The sequence below is a fragment of the Chaetodon trifascialis genome, chromosome 15 (assembly GCF_039877785.1).
Source record: "Chaetodon trifascialis isolate fChaTrf1 chromosome 15, fChaTrf1.hap1, whole genome shotgun sequence".
Classification (NCBI taxonomy): domain Eukaryota; kingdom Metazoa; phylum Chordata; class Actinopteri; order Chaetodontiformes; family Chaetodontidae; genus Chaetodon; species Chaetodon trifascialis.
This window is the reverse complement of record NC_092070.1, coordinates 13,449,565-13,471,858: the sequence shown is the minus strand read 5'-3', so window position 1 is coordinate 13,471,858 and position 22,294 is coordinate 13,449,565. Positions and strand designations below refer to the sequence as shown.

Here is a 22,294-nt window from a genome sequence, read left to right as displayed (position 1 = left end):
ATATTTACACTCCATTCTTTCTCATTTCTGACTCAGTCATCCTGAGTTAAAAAGTCTTTCTACGGGATTTATTGCATTACAGAGGATTCTTTATTTCTGGTCACTCTGTGCACATGAATCCAAGCCTCCCAAGTGCCCTAGAGAAGAAACGGTTTAGGTATTGGTCCAATCTGTCTTCTTGATGGTGTGTTTGGTTTGTCATGCGTACCGATGGCTTTACTGGCAGAGTTTGTGCAGACAGACACCTGCAGCCTGTCACTGCCTCGACCCGACTGCTGACAGCCGGGAGTTTTAAAGCTGTCATGAAAAATAATCACTGAAGCTTGTTTGGGTTTATTATGGCACGATTGCTACAGTGTGTAGACTGTGAGGTACCAGCAGCATAAGCGGTCGCTGTAGAAGATTGTAAGATTTTTTCTAACTTTTTAAGGTGTGTGTGTCTTTCTCTCTGCCTCTCTGACTGTGTTCTTGCTTACAGGACAGAGCGGCCTGGGAAAGTCCACCCTGATGAACACACTGTTCAAGTCTAAAGTCAGCCGCAAGTCAGTGCTGGCCACGGCCCAGGAGAAGATCCCCAAAACAATCGAAATAAAGTCCATCAGTCATGGTATGGAACTCGCCCCTTCTGTTTTATATCTGTTTTCAGTTGAGAGTATGTCAGAAAGGATGAGCAAATGATCATGTTCTGCTTTATTTATGTTTTGTACAGCATCACAACTTGTTTGGAATCAGGCTCGTATTTTCAGAAATTCCAGTTCTCTTTAATTACTGGGTGAAACAATCTTCGAGTATACTGTGTCCTTTGCCTCCAAAAAACAGCCCAGTTTTCAAATTTGCTGTAGGCAATGCAACTGCATAATCAAGGTTAAGGTGTTTATAATGTGCTCAGGGTGTTTTTGGCGATAGGGTTAGCAGGGTATGCATAGTATGCTGTGTGCTAGCTCTGGCTGACCTTGTGTGTTTCTCTGTGTGCAGACATTGAGGAGAAGGGAGTGAGAATGAAGCTGACAGTCATTGACACACCAGGCTTTGGAGACCAGATCAACAATGAGAACTGGTATGCTGCAATTCTGCCATCATTACACAGACTGCATGAACAGCAAGATTTAAATTGTGTCTAACCAGATTGTAACCCTCCCTGTCTCTTTACTTTTCCTGTTGTCTTACATTTCCTTTTCCTGTTCTGTCACTCTTATCAATCTACCATTTCTCTTCCTTTTCCACCTCTGTGCTGCTGTCTCCTTTCCTCTTTTGTCTGTCCATCTCCTCCCACATCATTCCCTCAATTCATCACTGCTGTGGTCTAGCTGGCAGCCCATCATGAAGTTCATTAATGACCAGTATGAGGCATACCTGCAGGAGGAGATCAACATCAACAGGAAGAAAAGGATTCCAGACTCCAGAGTCCACTGCTGCATATACTTCATCCCCCCAACCGGACACTGGTAAGGATGCAGGCAAACGCAGTTAAATATAAACACATGAGCGCATGTACGTGCACTTCAGTTAAGATGGAAAACAAACACACACACACACACACACACACACACACACACACACACACACACACACACACACACACACACACACACACACACACACACACACACACACACACACACAGAGCTAAGAAAGCCTGAATATTAATGTGTCCTTCTTTGTCAGTGCCGGACACAACAACCCTAAGAATGATATCAGCACTGCCGTCAATTACCCTTCGATAAAAAAGAACATTAGATGGATTCCTTCTTCATAAAATATTTGCAAAGCTGATGTTTTAAGTATTTCAAACCCTGTGTTGTTTATATTTGTTCACTAGCTTGCAGGCTTCTTCCCAGCCTTTGTTGGCATATTGCTGTGTTTGTTTGTTGGCGCATTACAGCCACCTGTGGTGAGAAACTAAACAAAACAGGGAATCACTCATGTGAAAACTGCTTCAGAGTCCTACTCAAAGTCAGAAACTCAGACTACGACAGCTTGCCTGACAGAGCCAGGCTCTAGCTCTTTCCTCCTGCAGTTTTTGTGCTAAGATAAGTTAGCCAGCCCTGGCAATAGCTTCATGTTTGGTGTATGAAGTTGTTATCAATCTTCTCATCAAACTCTCAGCAGGAAAACACCCCCCCAGACAAACTGAATTTAAAACAAATGGTGACTGGTTATCAGTCAAGTCATTTAATAACAAAGGTTGACTTGTCCTGAATTACCCTTTTGGTGACAATGCAATAGAAATACATCAACTGGAACAACAACTGCCATTGTTACTGGCAGTAACAGTCTGTTGAGCATGTGCTTACTGATCATATATTGGTACAGATTTTTATTTTCAGCGTAAAGTAATGTGAAACACCTCTTCACTTTCTTACCTCTGATAATAAACAGCCATTTCTGCTCACCATGATGTAGCATATCCCAGAACACATGCACACTCACACTGCAAAGATGGGCTACTCTTGCCAGGCCCTGAAGCAGCCCAGTGTCCACTGTTTCCTCTGGATGTCTTAACAGACACACACATCTGGCTGTGTGCTTAAACTGCCATTTCTGTCCACACTGTGTTGATTCAGCCTCTCACTGTTCGGGGTATACCAGCCGAAGAAATTGGGGCCAGGGTGCACACACACACCATCAAGTGATAGATTCTCCGCGCATTTTACAGCTTTTGCATTTGTGTAACTCTAGTGGAGTGCAGCGGCCGGTCTTGGGAAAACGTTGAGCAGCTGTGGATTGTCGGCCTTGCTTCAGCACACACACAAAGACACACAGTTGACCATAGAGCACCATTCAAGTGCTGCGCTTTTGTGTCATGGCCTGTCTTTACTCAGGCAGGGGGCTGGTGTGAAATGGCCCCCTGTCTCTGTGCCCCATCCAGCAACGTTTCATGTTGATCCAACACTGCAGATGTCACATGGGCTGGCCAGCAGCTGCTCAGGGTTTGCCTAAAAAAGTCTAATGGGAGAGAGGCAGGAAGGATGAGAGAGACTGAGAGTCTGCGCGGGTGTCTGGGAGCACGCAATCAATTTTGCACTTTTGTCTTTTTCACTAACCTCTTGCATGAGTGCACAAGACTCCTTGTTGACAACGGCCAGTCTTTGTCATGTGTTGTTGTTAAGCGTTGTTGGCCAGGCCAGAATCCACTGCTGTAACCACATGCTGATGCTCTTGTCAAACTGCGGGAAAGACCTGACCTCTTCAAAACCACCACAAATCCTTTGAACCCCATCAAGCAGCTGTTCACACACATTGTATAGTATGAGTATGACATGGCTGCAACAGTTGGAACTGTAAATGCTGTATGTTAGTGGGTTCAGTGGTTCCTCCATGTGGGACAGTTGTGAGGAACATCTGCCCCCTGGTGGAAGAGTTTCGTGTGACACATCATGTAATTCAGTTTCCCGTTCATGTTTGTACATCAGATGTCTGTTTCCCCTCTGCCTCTCTCGTTCTCTTATGCCGTCTCTTTCCTTCTCAGTCTGCGGCCTCTTGATGTAGAATTCATGAGACGTCTCAGTAAGGTGGTCAACATCGTCCCAGTCATTGCCAAGGCAGATACACTCACCCTGGAAGAGAGGGACTTCTTCAAAAAGAAGGTAACATCTTTATGGCTCCCTTTCCTTTTTTAATTTTTTTTCTTAAACAAGTTTCTCTAATCTTTTATCTAAATGTTCTCATTTTTCTCACATTCAGTTCCTTAGATTAACATCAGAAACATCTTATTTTTGTCACCCTCTTCATGCTTCCTTTTTTCTTGTTTGTGGTACAGTAAACAGAGATTGGATAAGTGCCTGTGGTTTTCTTTGGTGGCTCATTCTGCACTCTGCTGTTGCTCTCTAGATAGTCAGTAACATTGGTACTTTCCAGCAAGAGCATCTCTGTATTTCTGTCCCACTCTTCACCCTCTACTTTGTACGCTTCCTCTACACAGTTAATTAAGGCTGCAGCCGTTCATTTGTATGTTTTTATTGGCAGTATCTTCAAGGATTTCAGGATTTCCCTTCCTCTCGTTAGCAATGAGGAGGTTAAACTCCCCCTGGTTCTATGTGTGCATGCTTTGCTTTGTGTGTGTCTTTGCATATGTACATGACAGGTGCACGGGTTTATGCATAGCCATCCATCTTGTGAGGTTTTCTGCTTTGTTTGTACACAGAGAGCAATTAACGACTAAGCCGAAACTTTTGGAGTAGATTAGAAGGCAGATTAGCCTTAATACCACTTTAATCCGTACACTGTGCAGATTTGGGTGCATTTGTTTGATGTCTCTTAAGACTGCATCAAGCATGTCTGCCTAATTACTCCTGCAATTAAAAGCCTTAGCTTGTATCCTTTCAAAACTGTGGCAGGCTAAAAGTTTGTTTTGTTTCTCTTCATGTTTGAACACGCTCTCACTAGATCAGGGAAGAGCTGCGAGCCAACGGGATTGACGTGTACCCGCAGAAAGAATTTGACGAGGATGCCGAGGACAGAATGATCAACGAGAAGATCAGGGTGAGGGGATCATTTCAAAGTAGATATGACACTAGCAGATATATCTGGCAGGAGCTGTGACTCTCTTATCCTTATTTATGCACAGACATGCCTTTCCACAGAGTGCTGCCATCCACACTCCATTCAGAGTCCTTTGTAATGTACTTAACTGGACTAATTTCTGACTCCATTGTCTGTTGACCCTCAATCTGTGAGCAGGAGATGATTCCATTTGCTGTGGTGGGCAGTGACCAGGAGTACCAGGTCAATGGCAGGAGGCTGCTGGGGAGGAAAACCAAGTGGGGAACCATTGAAGGTACAAGTCTCTCTCCCCTTCTTTCCTCCTATTTCAGTTCTGTTTCTTTGTTCTATTTAAATTTGTCTTGAAAGACCCTTTCAGGACAGAATCAGGATGAACATAACTGACCTAGAAATGACGAAAGGGAGATGGATGAAGACCTCACTGGCTTGGCCAGTCAATAAAACAATGCTACATTCAGATTTCAGACTGGAGTCGTGTGCCATGCAGCTGACTCAGCCCTCCAGCAACCATAGTCTGTCTGATGAGGCCTGATTTGTTTACTTGGCTCCCCCACCCCTCACGTCCCCATTTGCATCACAAAGGACACACTGTGGATGCTCACATAGGGAATAAGATACACTCAAGAGGGGAAGACTTTATGGGTGTAGTTGTGTTTGTTCCAATGTATAAAACCTGGTGGAAAACCTAATAGATTTACAACTGTCTGTGTGGTTTGTTCTTCTGTTGTTGCCATTTAGCTTTATCAGTTGTATCAGTACAGTGCTGTGCTTTGTTAACACCCATTCTTACTACAGGACTCGTCTTTCAATATTTAATTATGTTATCCACTCCAGACAGGAGGCACCACCCCTCTATCAAATGTCTCATTAAGGAAGTTTCATTTCCTGTAGAGTGTGCTGTGTAGACACACACACGCACACACATCTGACAGAATTTCTTATCTCATTTCAGAAGGATTGTATGTCGATGAAGTTAGCAACAGAGATCTGCATTTGTTGAGGGTATCTGGGTGTTGAGACATCATTTGGTATCTGTGTGTGTACAAGAACATCAGACTGAGATCACTGACTCCACCTAGTGGGTTGTTTAGGAAACTCTATAGCAGCAAAACAAGCAAGCAAGCTCACAGCTGTCCTACTGTCTGTCTTTTGGTTCTTTTTTCACCAGTCATACCGACTGTCTCCTGTTTTAGCTCACTTTCAAATTTTCTTGATAACTTATAACGTTCCTCTCTCCTTTAGTTGAGAACATAGCCCACTGTGAGTTTGCCTATTTACGGGATCTCCTCATCAGGTGAGGGAATTTTGTCTCAGTATACATCCTTGTCTTAAATGCTTTCATGCAGCCTTGTGTCGCTGTGTTAGTTTGTGTTTTAAGATCACCTCCAAACATGTTTCATGATGTATAAAAATGCTCTGCTTTAATTTGCATCTGATATGGTTGTTCCACAGAAAAGTTCGATTACCTTGTTTAGAAATCTTAAAAATGACATGAAAGAATATTATATAATATTTGATATTTTTAATTTCAAACGTGTGTACACTCATAGACTAGCAGGATTTTGAGATCTCTCAGACAAACATTTTCCTTTCAGCAGAAAGTAAGGTGTGAAGGTTTGTCCATCCCCTCTGCTGCTTTCTTATGGGTGTGTATGTGCGTTTCTCTTTTAGGACCCATATGCAGAACATCAAGGACATCACCAGCAGCATCCACTATGAAATGTATCGCGTGAGGCGCCTCAATGAGAATAACACAGTGGTGGCTCATGCCAACGGTATCCCAGAACATCATCTTGCTGCCCATGAGATGTAGATGCTACCTGCCCCCCTGCAGTTGACCTCAGCAGGGTGTAATTCATTTGCTATGAGACTTTGACCTTCATTGACAGTCTTCCCACCGCTCCAACCCTCCACTCCATCCATCTCCTTCTCACAGGTGGGATAGAAACTTAAAAGCTTGCCAGAGGGACTTTATTTTCAGTGACTTTTGGTGGCTGAATGGACTGTTCACATCAGTTTATGGCCTCATTAACAAACACTATCCTCTCACGATTGCTGACAAAGAGAGTGAAGAGAAGTTTGATTCTTTGTAATGTGCTGCAGCTTGATTTTTTTTTTTTTTTTTTACCTGCTTTCAGATCTCACTGTTAACCTTTGTGGTTTTACTTGTGGTGCCAAACATTAAGCATCTGCCAAACAGAACGGACTGATACTTAATATCTGTCAGTGCCAGAACTGCCTTAATTAGTAACATGTTAATCTCGTCCACTTTTACTTTTTTCAAGTTTGATGTCGTTTTTAGCAGTGCTTAGAAGAATTCATGCCATAACAGAAGCACAGTTTCCTGTCTCTATGCACACAGCTGTATCAACCTATGTGGGAAGTGATGATATTCATTATTGCACTTGATCACTACATAGTCTGTCATTGACAAACATGTTGGAAGGGTGCTGGGTAGCACTTTGCTAACATGTGACACACACACACACAGTCATAGCACACTGTCTGTGTGATGCAGCCTCATTCAATCCTCTGCTCATATCCAAACAAAAAAAGGTTATCAAATAGCACATTGTATGTTTGAGTTTATCTTTTTTTTTTTTGTCACAAGCTGTGTTTTTGCTTTAACTGTTAAATGTTCGTGTTAGATGTCAGGTCCTTGACGTCTTTTTAATTTCCAGTAATAAATGTCATTGTTTATTAATAGAAATATCTTAAGAGTGATTTAAGATGAATAAGTATTTATGCACGATATAAAATGTGAAAGTTTGTCATCCGTTGTGGTCCACTTATTCAGATTATTCACACGCAGACACATACTTTTTCTGCTTTTGGGCCCATCATAGTGCCTTATTTATTGAGGAACGTTTGCTAGCATGTTTGCTGAAACTGGAAAGAGAAGGTTTGTTGAGCTACATTTAGGCATTTTTCAATCCTTTCCCCATATTTATCTGGAAAAGAAATCTAATCTCCCATTGACCATCCATGTTTACTTCTATTTTCCATAATATGCCAAGGATCTTTATCTGTTTGAACCATATATAATTCCCTAAGCTGTCACTGTCATGCTCTGTCCTGTATATTCTTCTGTGTTCTGATGCATTTTTTGTACTTGTATTATTGATAATAACAAATTTTTCTTTATCTTATTTTAAAGAAATAAAGGTTAAAGTTGTAAATATATACATTCTCAGATTTTCTTTTTTTTACTTTTTTGTATTATTATTAAACTTTTCCTTTTAACTACAGTTTTTTTCCCCCATCAATACATTGTACAGACCCAGCCTGCAGACAAGCATAAGATGAGCAACCAGACTGCGTGAATTCATCAGCTAATATCCTCCGTATGTGTGGAAACCACCCTTAAGATGATTTTCTCCGGCACTGGATCCCCATACCATTTAATCACAGGTGTAATTCATACACTGGAGCTCTTTAATTGCCATGCCATTAAGCTTTTCCTTGATTAGCCTCTGAAATCAATGGCCGTCTGCTTGGTCAGTGCATGGCTGATTAGCACTAATTAACTTGAATGCATAAGTCAGTGTTTTCTTCTTTAGTAAGAGGAGATGGGAGAAGATGGGTCCTGAGCTCGAGACAAGGCCTAAGATCAGCGTGAGGGTGGGCAGACGTCATCAGCGTCCTGAGGTACTGGAGCAGCAGAGCTAACAAACTAGTGTGAAATGAAATCGGCTATAGTTTTAATGGGTTTATTCCATTAACATGAAAATCAAGGGTGACTTTATAGACGCACAGTTGTCATGTCTAAAAGGGAGTTGTGTTTCTTAGTTTGTCGGTGACATTTTGGATGTGCGCATTTTTTCTATGAAGAAATAGTTCCCTTTTAATTTACCGCAGCAGTCTATCAGTGATTGTTTGCAAGTGTGAAAGTGCTGATGTCGGTAGGTTTACTGTTTAAGAGTAAAAAAAGATTTGATGTTTGGTTGAATGAACAAGAACAAGACAAACGCTTCACTGCATTTGAGATTACTCAGAATGAAAACACCCAAAACACAGACTCCAGCATGAGGATATTTGCTCTGTTCTCAAGTGTTAGATATTAGTTTTGAGATGCAAAAGAAAGTGATGGTGTCTTTGTCTCATGTTAGAAACAAAAAAGATAAAGCTAAAAGCTCCTTTTCTGTTTGTTTGGGAAAAGAAGGGAGTCAGTTGCTCATCCGAGGTCAAACTGACCGCTCCTGCAGTCATGTGACGTGACACTGTCAATCACTCAGCCTCTCTGTGGCTCAGATGTTTGAATGATCTGAGGCTGTTTTTTTATTAATTCCCATTTTCCCCATGCAGACCACTTCAAAATGGCGACTCGATACATCGCTCCTCCAAAATGGCGTCTGTCAGCCCCCATCTTCCGCAGTATTAAGATGGCACACGGCTGCAGCACCCACGGCCCCTGACCCTCAAGGACACCCGTGCCCTCAACTCATAAGTTGAGGCCCCCACATTCTCATACTCCTTTTCTCCAAACTCTCTCCATCTCCCCTGGGAGCAGCCGGGGGAGCAGCAGCTGCATCTCTACTCGCACTGGACGCCGCTCGTCCCCTCCCTACATGCCACCCAGCAGTCGTCCTGTTGGCAGCCACCCAGCGCTTCACCGGCTGCCTTAATGACATTCATTAATGAGCTGCATTCTTTCTGGATACTAATGAAGTCAGGCGACTCAGAGAGGGAAAGAACCTGTGTTGGTTTGCCTACATGGCTGTGTGTCTGTAGAAGTGTATTTCTAATTTAGGTTTTAGTGTTATACAGATTATGGGGATACAGTATGTCTGCTCGAAAGCATAAGTTTTACACACTCACTATATCAACTTGTGCACATGCTCCAGATTACTCCATGCCTGCTGTTTCAATGTTTAACAGCTTTGACACTCTGATTGCACTGCAGATTCAAGTATGTTATCTAGCCTCAAACAGCATTGCTGGATAGACAGACACACCACTCTAGGCATTATGGGATGGGTATTGATATATATATAGACATGCTTAGCGGTCGGACCTGGCACAGTGTGATGGGTATGACCTATCAAAGCAGAGCAAGCCCTTTGGACAGGAAACATTTTGACAAATACTCATCCTGGTGTGAATGCATGAGTAGTGTAACAGCACATTTGGGGAAAGGACGTGCTTGGAAGTGGATTGCCATATCAAATGCTAACCTAGAAGCTGAGTTGTGTATGTCTTTACCATGTGAACTTCGACAGACAGACACTAATATGAGTGCATGTTCTCTTGCCGCGTCCCGCTGCCCAGGTGTTAGTCAACAAATACACTGCATTACACCTCATCGCCATATCTTGTTATCGAGTCCGCCCAGCTCATCTGCATAGACCCAACGTGCCACCAATTAACACCTGTTTGTAACATGAGTATAACTATTAAGCATGCATCCCTCCATTTTTAATTATTTAATAATTTATTAATTAGGTAAGTTGATTGCAAAATCTGTGGAGATATTTGTGCCGCTGTGATGCCGTGTGTGCGCATGCATGTAGGTGATCGTGTTGTGCATACATTTGTTTTTTGTGTATGCGCACGTGTGTGACTGTGTGTGCGTGTCTACCTCGCTTGCTCCCCCACTCATGGCATGAGTTGTTGTTTGCCCCCATTTGTCTCCTCCTTCCCCCATCTGCTGTTTCTCTTCTCCTTTGTTGGCAGACACCTCACCTTCTCCTCCTCCATCCGTCCCTTCCTCCCGCCTTATTTCTCTCTCTGATGTCAGTTTCCACCCCTGCTCTTGGCTCTGTGCCAGGCACTCAGACATGTAGGGGGGAGGGGCAGCCAACCATATGCAAATGATCCGACTTTATGTAAATCAGCCCTGCTCTTAATTAAAAGTCAGCTGCAAATTCAATTAGCAGACTGAACAGAGAGGGAGGAAGAGGGTTTGCTTGTATCGATGTGATGAGGGTTTGGTAAAAAAAAAAAAATCCTCAAAACATTGTCTGGGTGAGGAATCGAAAACAAAGAAATCACAGCTGGGGGGTTTTGGGGATGAGAGAGTTTAAAAAAGGGTACCTGTGGGGTTCATAGGGTCACATTACCGTTTGAATAAACTCTTAAAGCGGGCTAAGTGATGCCAGTCACTGGTCATGATATAAAAAATGCAGTAGTGTGCTACTCTATATACAACACTGGCATGCTGGTTCACATACACACTGCCAGAAAGCACTTGAGAGAGAAAGATCCAGACAGAGGAAGAGAGAGGTGAGACAGAGAGAGAAGAGCATCGTTGGTAGCTCCTGCCTCTGGCTAATTACTGTGAGTAATTAAACCAGTCGGAGATGTATGTCAGCGATTATGCCGCTGTTATGGAAATGAATGTAAGCGGGCGTGTGGATGTATGTATATGCGTGCTTGTATCTGTGCATGCTTATGCGTAGAATGTATGTATTGTTTAGCCATCTGAATCTGTAGACTTTGTGAATTTTTGGTCTTCGTTTCTTCTGCTGGCATGTGGGTGGACACTTTAATCCAGAGCATTGAGGTTTAGTGTCATGGTCAGCTCATCGAACTACACAGACAATTATTGTTTTAACCAAAAGCTGTTTGAGTGTGAAACAGCAAGAGCGGTAGTGTTTACAGAAGGATAGATGTGCAGTACATGGGCAGGTTTCAAGATATCGCATGGCAACACAGCTGCACCATACTGGCCGCTGAATGCCTCAGTGATCTTCAGAAGTTAGGCGGCACCTGAAACACTCTTCAGATACAACCCCAATTCCAAAAAAGTTGGGACGCTGCCTAAAATGCAAAAAAGAGATTTTGATAATTTGATAATTCCACTTGACATATATGCAATTGATAACAGCATAAAAAACAGTATATTTAATGATTGACCTCATCAGCTTCATTGATTTTTGTAATGCTTATTCTAAATTTGATGGCAGCAACACATTTCAAAGAAGTTGGGACAGGAGCAACAAAAGACTGGGAAAGTTGTGGAATGCTCAAAAACACCTGTTTGAACATTACACAGGTAAACAGGTTCATTGGTAACAGGTGTTAGGATCATTACTGGGTATGAAAGGCTCAGTTGGTCACAAGTAAGGATGGAGCGAGGTTCACCACTCTGTGAACACATGACTGTATAAAGGATGTTACTACATGGGCTCAGGAACACTTTGAAAAACCGTCCCAACTTTTTTGAAATAGGAGTTGTAGATATGTTCAGTTGCAGACTGAGACAAGAGTGAAGTGTCTACTCCTGAGATACTGTGGGAAAATGGGTGAAAGTGGATCGGTGGGTCAGATCTTCTCATGGCACACCGCCAAGACCCAACCAGCAGAGTTGATGAATAGGAGTGAGTTTGGTTGGAACAGAGGAAAAAGATAAAAGCAGTACAAGGAGGTGAGAAATGAGAGAGACTGAAAGGGATTCAGCAGGATCGACAATTGCAGAGAAGAGATGGGGGTGGACACCGAGTTTGTGCGTCTTATTGGAGAGTTTCCTTTCTGATAGCAGAGGAAGATAAAGTCCCTGTGGTGAAGTGAGAAACTCAATACTTCCCACTGTGTCGATGGATAGTTCCTGCACTGGCTTGTCCTCGAGAGAACTCCCAATCGATTTGCTGCTCAAGTCTTGCTGCGTTTTTCACAATGTCTGGTTTCACAATGAATCATGTTTTATTTTGGTCCTCACTACGCAGGACGTGTACTTTTTTAGTCCAGGTGAAAGCCAATTTTAAACTGATACTCCACCTGACATACTTTCTGGAGGGATTAAAACAGACCCCCTCTTGACTATAAATGTGTTAGAGGTTTATAATTTGGTTAAAAAAAAAAAAAAAAAAGCTTAGAGTCACATTGGTTTCAACTGTATTCAGTAGTGAGGAATTTTTACACGAAATAAATGCTTAAGACAAAGAAAGGGGGCAAGTCTTAGCACTGAAAGCTTTAGTATTCTCTAACAAGGCTGTGCCAAGATTATGAATGAACCACTGTAATAAAACTGAATTGATCTGATTGAGATACCTTTATTATTTTGTGTTGGGTTTATTTGCTAGAGGCGCTTGTTGAAAAGAAAGTTTGGGAATGTGTAAGACCAAATGCAGCAAAGACAGGTCCAGTTTGCCTGTGGTGAGCTCATCTGTAGCTTATGTGTGTGGGTGTGTTTGTGTATATCATCTGCATGCAGGACTTACCGCACACCAAAAGATCCAATCAGTCTGTATGTGCCTGGGGAAAATCTTAAATGTGCTCCCGTAGAAAGGACACGCTTGCCAGATTGGTGTTTGACTTTCCTGCTCAAGTCTCCTGACAGCCTGCAAATTTCATCAGAGATAGGGCGAATAAAGCCAGCCAGCTCTCCGGAAAAGAGGGTTTTAAAGCCAGCTTGATGTATGCAGCCAGGTGAGACTGCGGGTGAATAGCAATGGAGGTTAAGGATAGAAATGATGCAAGACAGAGCGGCAAAGGCTGTTGACAAATGGAGTACGGAGAAAGAATGAGTTCTGTATGCACATGTAGCGAAGATGGAAGCTGTTACTGGACAAGGGAGGTAGAAAGCAGGTTGGAGAGGAGATTCACGTACTAAGAAATTAATTTTCCCCATGGTTGCACATCAGTTTCAGTGGTGATACAGAGGAGGGAGGTGAGGATGCTTGAATGGACACACGTACATGTATACATACACATACACACTTGCAGAAGCACAACCACACTGAAGAAAGCCCTTCCTCCACTCAGGTGCTGATAATTGGAAAAAGTAAATCAGCATGAAAAAGAAGAATGCCGGAAAGTAAAGTGTGACATTACGCTTGATGGCAAAGTGGACTGAAAAGACTGTCTAGAGCAGATACAGCAGGAAAGAGAAGCAAACAGGATGAAACTGAGAGCAGCGAAGCCCCCTCATTTAATGTCCAACTACTGACCTCAAAACTGACAACAATCCAGGTGCTGCCCCGGAGTTTAAACGTCAAGCCTTGCTTGATTGTCTGTCCATCTTTTTGTCACTCAGGTTATGGGACTGCCATCAGGAGTCTGCAGAGACACTGAGAACAAACACATCACAAACAGCACAGCCCAGGTAGGTGCCTGTGTGTACGGGTTTCCTTTTATTTCCCCACTGGTTGTCGGTCACAAAGCCTCCAGTACCCACTTAATTAAACAAATCTCACGGCAGGAAGTCAACTGGGATACTAAAGGAGAAATTCCTTAAGCCCAAACCTTAAACTAAGCCAGTTTCACCTCCTTGGCCCCTATTATGTCAAAGATGCCATAAAATTAACTGAAAAAGTAAGCTACTTTATTGCCATGTGTATATCTGTCCTTGGGGCTTTTGCTCCCACTCCATCAAGTCGTATGAAAGGTTTGATATAGTGAGGGTTCAATATTGTGCAAATGCAGACCATCAACTTCACACACACACACACACACACACACACACACACACACACACATACGCACACACATTCACTCCCCCTGTGGCTGCAGCAGTCAGTCAGATATGAACCAATAAAGCCGGTCTCTCTAAGCCTGCAGTGAGAGGCAGAAGGAGAACATGCTCTTTATTAGGGGAGAAATGTTGGCACAAAGTCCCTCAGTAAATTCACTCTGCGCTGCTCTACTGATCCTCCGCCTTCACTTCGTCTCCACGGCACCTCTGTCTCCACTTTGTTCCTGCCTCTGTATTTGCTCTGATGTATTCAATATTGTTAGGTCTGGTGCATGTTTTTTTGTCTTAGTTTCCACACGCAGCTGTGAGGTTTCCTCCCACTGTACTGTTGACAACAAAGGCATTCCTGTGCTGGCTGCATTCCTCAGTGAGGGGTGGATGGAGAGCCTGCCATTGATCGATGACTGTCATATCACTGAGGATATATTTAGATATGCGATGTGTCAGAGTTTGCATGTGTGTCTGCACATGTGACAGAAACACCACAAGCGGCGTGTTATCCCTCATAATTAGAGGTCCTGTGGCCACACCATGTAGTGACTCCCTGAATTACCATTTCTGTTTACAATGTCAACTGTGGCAACATTTACCTCTCAGCATTCATAGTCATGTTTGAAACACTGGGTCCTGGATTTCACACAGCGGTAGAAAAAAGCAGGCTTCTCATTTCCAGCCGGCGACCATCGATTTTGCCAGCTGAAATGACAATTGCCGCTAGTTAGCCAGCTAATTAAGCTAGTGTTAGCTCCATGACTTGGTAGAAAGCCCCGTGTCTGGAGGACTTTTTAATGCTTCAAGCTGACTTGTTCTTAATCATGAACCCTGCAAAAGGCGGTTTAAATATTTGTTGTTACATACATGATATAATGCTCGAAGGCTGAGGGTAAAGCTATGTGTCCCTGGCAAAATGTTAGCATCATGACCAATTGATGAGGCCAGTGCATGAAGAAGACAGGGACATAGATAAACAGCCTGTTCTTGTTTTGTCATCCAGCATAAAGCTACTTAGTTCTAGTTTCAGTATATGGATAATGGGCACTACTCTATACATGATGTAAGATGTGTTTCATTCTAACATAACCCTGTTTAGCTGCTTAGCTTAGCAAGACAGAGGTAATATTTATGCTTTATTGTTGGTATTTCCAAACAGTATGTTTCACTTTTAAAGGTCAGGTTTTTCCAAGGTCTCTCCACTGTGAACTATTAAGTGAAGAACAAAATGTCAGAAATGTGCTGGCATGGCTGTGGTGAGGCTGGCGCACTCATGCACATATCATGGATATTATTGGTTACCTGTCATCATGTGCAGATTCCCTACTGCCCACATCTGCTCAGAAAACAACCGTGTCTTATTAGACCTGCATCTGACTCTAAAACGGACATCTTGATGAATTGTGAATTGTGGACACAGCTGCAGTATTGGACTAAAATGGATAACCCTCCCATATTGATGTCATTGTACAGTGCCTATATTGTTTTTTGCTGAATGTTGTGATATACCATTGTCACTCAATGTCAGTGAAAATCAGAAAAATATACATACAAAGATACACACGGATACAGGAAAGAAAACATTTCCAAAAACTTGCAGCAGTGTTCACTGCCAGTGTTCACAAAATGCAAAAAGATGTTTTTTCACTGGCGAATGCGAGACATTCTGCATTCGTCTCTCCATGGGAGTTATTTGCCAGGTTGTGTGCTGCTACAGTACAAGCATAAGAAATGCTGCTGACATAGTGAGACAAGACATTTGATCACCACTGAGATTTTCTGTTCTTTGAGGCCTTGTCTCTCTCTCCATCTGATGGGGAGTGAAAGAGGAGGACGTAAGTGTAATCAGATGCTGATTAAATAGAATGTTCTGCGCAGTGTGTAAAGCATAAGGATGTGTGTTTATCAGTTTTCAAACAGTTTAAGGGTTAATTTGCCATTTCACTAATTTAATTAGCTTGATTTGACTGGTGTGTCTCTTAGTGTTTTGTCATTGTTAGTGTGTTGCTTGTCTCCTCTGGGACGTTCAAGGTGTCCTTCTCTATAAAACTGCCTCTTTTATTGGACCTTGATTGTCTTAGTGGTATTGCCAAAAAGTCTGTTGTGCATGTGTTTGCGTGTGTGTGTGTGTGTGTGTGTGTGTGTGTGTGTGTGTGTGTGTGCGCGTGCCACATTGGCAGCCTATCCATTAACCTGTTACTAATCTACGCACTGCAGAAACAAGTGGATTAAAGCCTGCCAGCCTCAGCAGCCAATAGCCTTTGACAGATGGTATCCTTCACTCAAACACAAACACATGCAAAGGCACACATATACACACATTCACACCAACACACAAGTAGTCTAGTTTTGTGGTGTAATAATATTACAGAGTATACACCCACATGAATTTAGATTTATTTATTATGAGTGGAAGCTCCATGTTTGTGTGTGTGTGTGTGTGTGTGTGTGTGTGTGTGTGTGTGTGTGTGTGTGTGTGTGTGTGTGTGTGTGTGTGTGTGTGTGTGTGTGTGTGTGTGGCCATGCTAATGACATAAAAGAAAGGGAGAAGGGGAAGCACTGTCCTTGTAATCCCCATAAAACTCCAAATGAGTCTTCTTTATTAAGGAAGTGTGTGGTTTTATAATTTTGACTATTTACAGCTCTCCTGCTCAGGCCCCTTTCATTACAGGGGACCCCTGGAAGGTTTCATTCATTAGGTAACACACCTGGGTTCAAAGGGACACAAGAGGAGGCCACGTTATGCTTTAAAGATTGTTGGAATTGATGCAGAGATACTCTGATACAAAGAAAGACTGCAAATGGGCTTAGTGTCCTTTATTCAGTGGATGGAAATCTACATCCCATTCCTGGTGGCTAAAAGCATGTTGCCTAGTGAGAAGACAGCACCCACATATGGTATCTTGTCCTCCTTAGCTTAGCATAAGGACAAAAAAGAATCAGAGTAAGACACCCAACCTAAGTTACTCGACAAGGAAATAAATAATCAGATTTCCCAAAATGACAAACAATTCCTCTAAATCACACATGCTGGTGTTTCCTTCTACTCAGTGCCTGCCTTCACCCATCATCACACTGTGATAATGTAAAAAAACAAACAACAAAGCTGTCTAAAGATTCATTTGTACAGATGTCTCAAGTAAATTTCCCATTAATATTTGTACCACAGCATGAAAACTCACTCTTAAATATTATGATATGCTTTGCAAAATGGTCACCTGTGGTCACCCATGCATGATTTGTAATTAATTAAAGGTAAAATATACGAAATAATACCTCCATGGCTTTTAGTACCTGTGTCAGCTCTGATGCATACATAGGTATTGGGCTCGTGCCATTTTCACAGCCGTGTAGTTCAGCATCTGTCCAACAGGACCACATGAAAGAAGACAGGCTTTGAGAGCTTTGAAGGATGCAAATCTCTGTAAAGTCAGAGAGGGGTTTGCAGTGCACTAATGTCTTGCTGTGGATTTATCCAGGATTTGGGAATCTTGTAAAGAGTGAAAGAGGATTTTCTGGCTGAGGTTGAGAGAATCTGAGCGGGGGAGAGAAAAGTTGTACGTACCTGTCCTTTCTCGTCTTATTCTTTATTCACCTTTCTCTTCTTCTTTCCTCTCTTCTCTAGATCTCTGCCTCTTACACCACAGAGTAAAGATCACACACACAAGCAAGCACACATAAATATAGTTATATAAAACAAAGGAGTACACACTGGTAAGCTAAAAAAGAAATCATGATTTTAATCTCATTTTATCCAGCCCACTCTCTCATCTGAACAATACACTAAATAATTGTAGAAGTCCTTATGCTATACGTGCGTGTGTGTGTGTGTGTGCGCGCGCGTGCGTGCGTGCGTGTCGGGGACAGTCAACCCAAAAAGACGCAGTATGCAGTATGACTAAATGGGAGCTGGTGGTTGAACAGTGCGCCTAAGCCGTGCTGTGTGGGGAGCAGACTGAGGCCTGAGGGAGGTGTTTATCCTGTTGTGGAGCTGACAGAATAGTGGCTTTCTTTTCAGATTTAATGGCCATGTTGGACCCTGCCGCAGGGATACAGGCATATAAACCCTAATACACCAAATTAATACAGGCACACAGGCACAGAGGACCACACTTAATGGAGACAGAGTGATATAAGCACAGAAAAAACAACAGTCAGCTGTGTGATTACATCCCACAACTGTAAAGGAATAGTTCAAAAATATGTGACAAAAAACAATGGACATGTTAAAATGACCATTTGCTGTTTTACTGAAGGTTATGGGCCTGTCTGTTGTATTGAGCAGTTGCTAGGCAACCAGCTGAGATTCCATGAAGTTACATAACCCATAAACAAAAACTGTAAAACAACAAATTGTCATGGTTTTTTTTGTTTGTTTTTTTGTTTGTTTGTTTTTTGTGTGATTCAAACAAGATTTTTGAGGTGCTGCAAGACGAATGTTACCATTAGACAGTGTCAGATGAGTTGTTATCCCCTGTTTCCAGTCTTTGTGCTAAGCTAAGCTAACTAGCACCTGGATGCAGATGCAAGGCTCACCTCGTCCTCAACAATACTGATGTCTGATCTCTGTTAGCACAGCAGCAGAGATTTAGCTGCGATATCTTCTCTTGTGAAAACTGTCAGACAATCACATGATTGAAACTTCGGCGCCAAATGCTGTAAATGTCCTCAGTAGTTACTTATTGTCATGCTTATCATGGCTGTAACACAGTTTTTAGTGGGTGTAACACTACCTGCAGGCAAAGTTGTGAAGATGCATCAGATTGACGTGGTTGTGCTGGCTGGGCATTGTGGTGAAGCTATTCTTGAACTTCTGTGGTGTATTAGTAACACATCTGTCACATGTAATAGAAGACAGCTTCAACCACCACAGCCCAGCAGCAGCAACTCTTTCGAGTTTATTTTTGTTCTACTAAGCTGTATAGTTAACTCTATTTTATAACTATTGTGTTCACTGCTCCTAAAAGGTGTTTCACAATGCTGCAGTGTAAGGCAGCAATAGCAATTGCTATAGATGCGAAAGTTTCCCACAGTTTATCCCTTAAGCTGTTGTGTAAAAGAAGTTACTGTACAATACCACCCTGATAATCAGAGGCACTAAATAGGACTGGAGACACTATGGAACGACACGTACGGTGTGTACTGTACAGTGCAGGCAGCATTAAATGACCTTTACCCTCTGCCTCCGCTGAGACATGGGTCCGCGTCTTGGAAAATGCCAGGGCACAAGACAAGGTGAATATTGCCGAGATGTAAGCACACAGACGCACAAACACACACACAATAAACGTACATACAGACACACACCTCCGCACCAAGGTGTAACTCAAATTCTCTGGCTTAATTAAGAGCAGCCCACTTTGGAGCTGCCATCTCGTTTAGCTAATTAGTCATGAATATGAAATGCCAGGAGTTTAATTAGCTTGCCATTGTCAGAAGGGGAGAGAGAGAAATCACAGACTAATTGTCTCTCCTCGCTTGGTCACACTTTATATTATAAAGGCCTAGTAGGAATGTGATTTGATTCCTTTGTAACAATCAGCAAGTTGTAGGCGAGTACATGCACGTTTATTTCACTCTCTTACTGTATGTTTAACGAGGACTGTCTACATATTTTAAATCAGTGTTAATATACTTTCATTTAACATTCATTATTCAGAGTAATTGTGTTTTTAAATAGTGTATTTCATGCATTTGATGAATTTTGCTGAAAACTTGTTATTAGCTTTTTACACCATATTTTATAAATATGCGTCTATGATCAGTGCTAGAAGAAGAAGTATTAGAAGCACTTAACCAGAAAATACATGTGAGGAGTAAGTATGGATGGCATCATTACGTATAGCCAACAACCCAAAAAAGGGAAATTATTACAGGTAAAGTATCTAAGACAATGTAAAAATACAGCTTAATTGAAGTAAATGTGAATCTAAAATGTGTCTTTTTAAAATTGTGTCATCATTTGCACAATAAAAAAATCTAAAGACAATTAAACCACAAAAACGTGGATGGATGTTCATTCCCACTTCCCAAATGACTAGAATAACAAACCCTGCACTTCTTTGTGAAATCCTGCTGTCATTGTCCCTCTATTTCCTGTTGTTTTCACTGTAAACCATCAAATAATCAGGGCGCTTTTAAATCAAGCTCTGCTGGGGAGGGGGATGTTTGGAGCAAAGGCACTGAGAGGGTCTGGAAGGTTTAGCAGACAGGTAGATGGGTCTGGGGTCTATTCTGTGGTTGGTAATTAGATTGATTAAGGCTGAGCTGGTGCTGGAGACACAACGACAGGGAGTGGGAAATGGAGATGGATGAGCCTGCAGGGCTGCAGCTACGAGATAGGAATGGTGAATAGAGCTCATCTCGGCAAGCCGACTGGCTGCCTGTTTGTCTGCTGTGGAGAGAAGAATAGACCATTCGACTATAATCCCCCTCCATCCCCAGCCTGTGCCTGCACTCAGCCGGGCACAGATTCATTCCCACCAAGATGTCACCAGACTGTGCTTGAGTGTTTCTCCTTTTTGACTGGTGGATGAACTTTTATTTTGTGTTTGCTTTGGGTTTCTGTGTTCCATCGCTGTCGTGTCTGCGTGTGTGTTTTTCGTCCTCGCTCTCTTGATTGCAGAGGCAAGCTGCAGTTCAGCATCCTTACAAGCGCACGCACGCACTCACACAAACACTGCTGTGACTGCGTGGTGAGGAGCACAGGTGTGCTCGGTGTGTGTCTATCACTCCCCGTGGAGTTAATGTTTGATCATGGAGAGAATGAGAGAGAGTGAGAGATGAAGTATAACTCACCGTGATTACTTTCTGTCTACAGGCAGAGCTGTGACCAAACCACAGCTTCCTCAGTCAATATCAGGTTTCAGAGCTACGACTGCTAGGTGTTTTCCAGACATTTCAGAGCTCGCTGGGGAAATTGACATCCCACACAATGGCATTTCACCCAACTAACAGAATCAACCATCAAACATTCGCTACCTGTCAGACATTGTATTTAATGTGGGTTTCCAAGGAAACTGCTCTATTTAGCATGCAGTCTCTGTCGTCATGCCAAACAAAATGGCAATTAACTCACTGCCCACCCAGGCCTGAGTACATTAGGGGTTAGGCAGAGCACAGAGGATCATGGCAGGACTGATTGGAGGCTGAGTGGTGCAGCATACGCTCCGTAAATAGGTTTTGTTGATGGAGGCAGATACAAGGAGTGGGGAGGGGACTCATGGGCAAGTCCTTACACCCGACAGAAGCGAGAAATGACCTCTGCAAGTACATTATCCAAGTCAATAATGTCCTCTGTTCTTCGTATTTCTGAGGCATCGACATGATTCTTGACAAGACTAACCTAGCCATGCTAGCAACTCTGTGAGGCTGTATTTAAGCACAGTTGTGCTTTGAGCTAAATGCTAACATCAACATACACTGTCAATGCTAACATGCTGTTTAATGTAGGTAGTTAAGGTAATGTTGAACATGTTTGGAAACTTAATTTACTGTTTTAGCATACATTTGCTAGTTAGCATTAAACCCAAAGTACAGCTGAGGGTGATGGTAATGTCATTGCTGGGGGTTGGTCAAATAGGATTGTCAATAGGATTCATCCTCTGGGGATCATGACACTGTGCACAAAATGTCATGGCAATCCATTTATAGTTGCTGATTTTTTTCAGTCTGGAAGAAAGTGGTGGACCTACAGACCAACACTGCCATCCCGAGAGCAGAGCTGCAGGCGCGGCCAAAAATGTTGCTATCTGTATCGCTCTACGAGCTACCATCCATGCCCACAAAAGCTTCAGCGTTTTTTTAACTTAGCCTACTAGCAAGTAGAGAGAATAATTATGACGAGAATATGGATACAGAGGATCACTGTGGGATTCAGGATATAATACGGTAAAGTGAGAGGAATTAACGTAGATGGAATGAGCATGTGCTGTCTCGAGTACAGGCGGCGTGTTTTCCTCCAGCCTCTCTAAAAGAGGAGGCGTGATATCAATCTAAATCGCTCTTAGGAACTCTTATTCAATCACCTGAGAGAGAGCTGATTTAATAGAAAAGACCTTAGCCTTCCATTCATCACCTGAATGAAGAGCTGTGCAGTGCTGAAAATTAACACAAGCGCAATGTGTGTGTATGTCTGTGTGTGTGTGCGGGTGGGTGTGTACTTGCAAATATTGTCTAATGGGAATGATGACCCAAACACTCTCTCCTTCTCCCTTCCCCTCTGTCATCCTTGAACACACACGCACGCACGCACGCTAACCTCTGTTGCAATGAAATTAAAATTGTAATGGTTATTGATCTGTGGTTTATAAATAACACCCTTGTTCATCATCCTCTTCACACCCTCCCCTACTTTTTCACTCTGTATTATTAAAAGCACTCCCTGCA

At 42.6% G+C, this 22,294-nt stretch overlaps 1 protein-coding gene across 5 annotated transcripts in view; it reads left to right on the top strand.

The window, feature by feature from the left end:
* Positions 1 to 7,679, top strand: part of septin9a (septin 9a) — a 70,501-nt gene extending 62,822 nt beyond the window's left edge. For all 5 annotated transcript variants that reach the window (XM_070981212.1, XM_070981214.1, XM_070981213.1 and 2 more), the window contains 8 exons: positions 479 to 607; positions 976 to 1,057; positions 1,308 to 1,445; positions 3,470 to 3,587; positions 4,387 to 4,482; positions 4,681 to 4,777; positions 5,746 to 5,797; positions 6,175 to 7,679. In XM_070981212.1, coding sequence (XP_070837313.1) covers positions 479 to 607; positions 976 to 1,057; positions 1,308 to 1,445; positions 3,470 to 3,587; positions 4,387 to 4,482; positions 4,681 to 4,777; positions 5,746 to 5,797; positions 6,175 to 6,316 — 854 coding nt within the window. In that variant the 3' untranslated portion in view covers positions 6,317 to 7,679. The remainder of the gene's footprint in view (positions 1 to 478; positions 608 to 975; positions 1,058 to 1,307; positions 1,446 to 3,469; positions 3,588 to 4,386; positions 4,483 to 4,680; positions 4,778 to 5,745; positions 5,798 to 6,174) is intronic.
* The last annotated feature ends 14,615 nt before the right edge of the window (positions 7,680 to 22,294 follow it).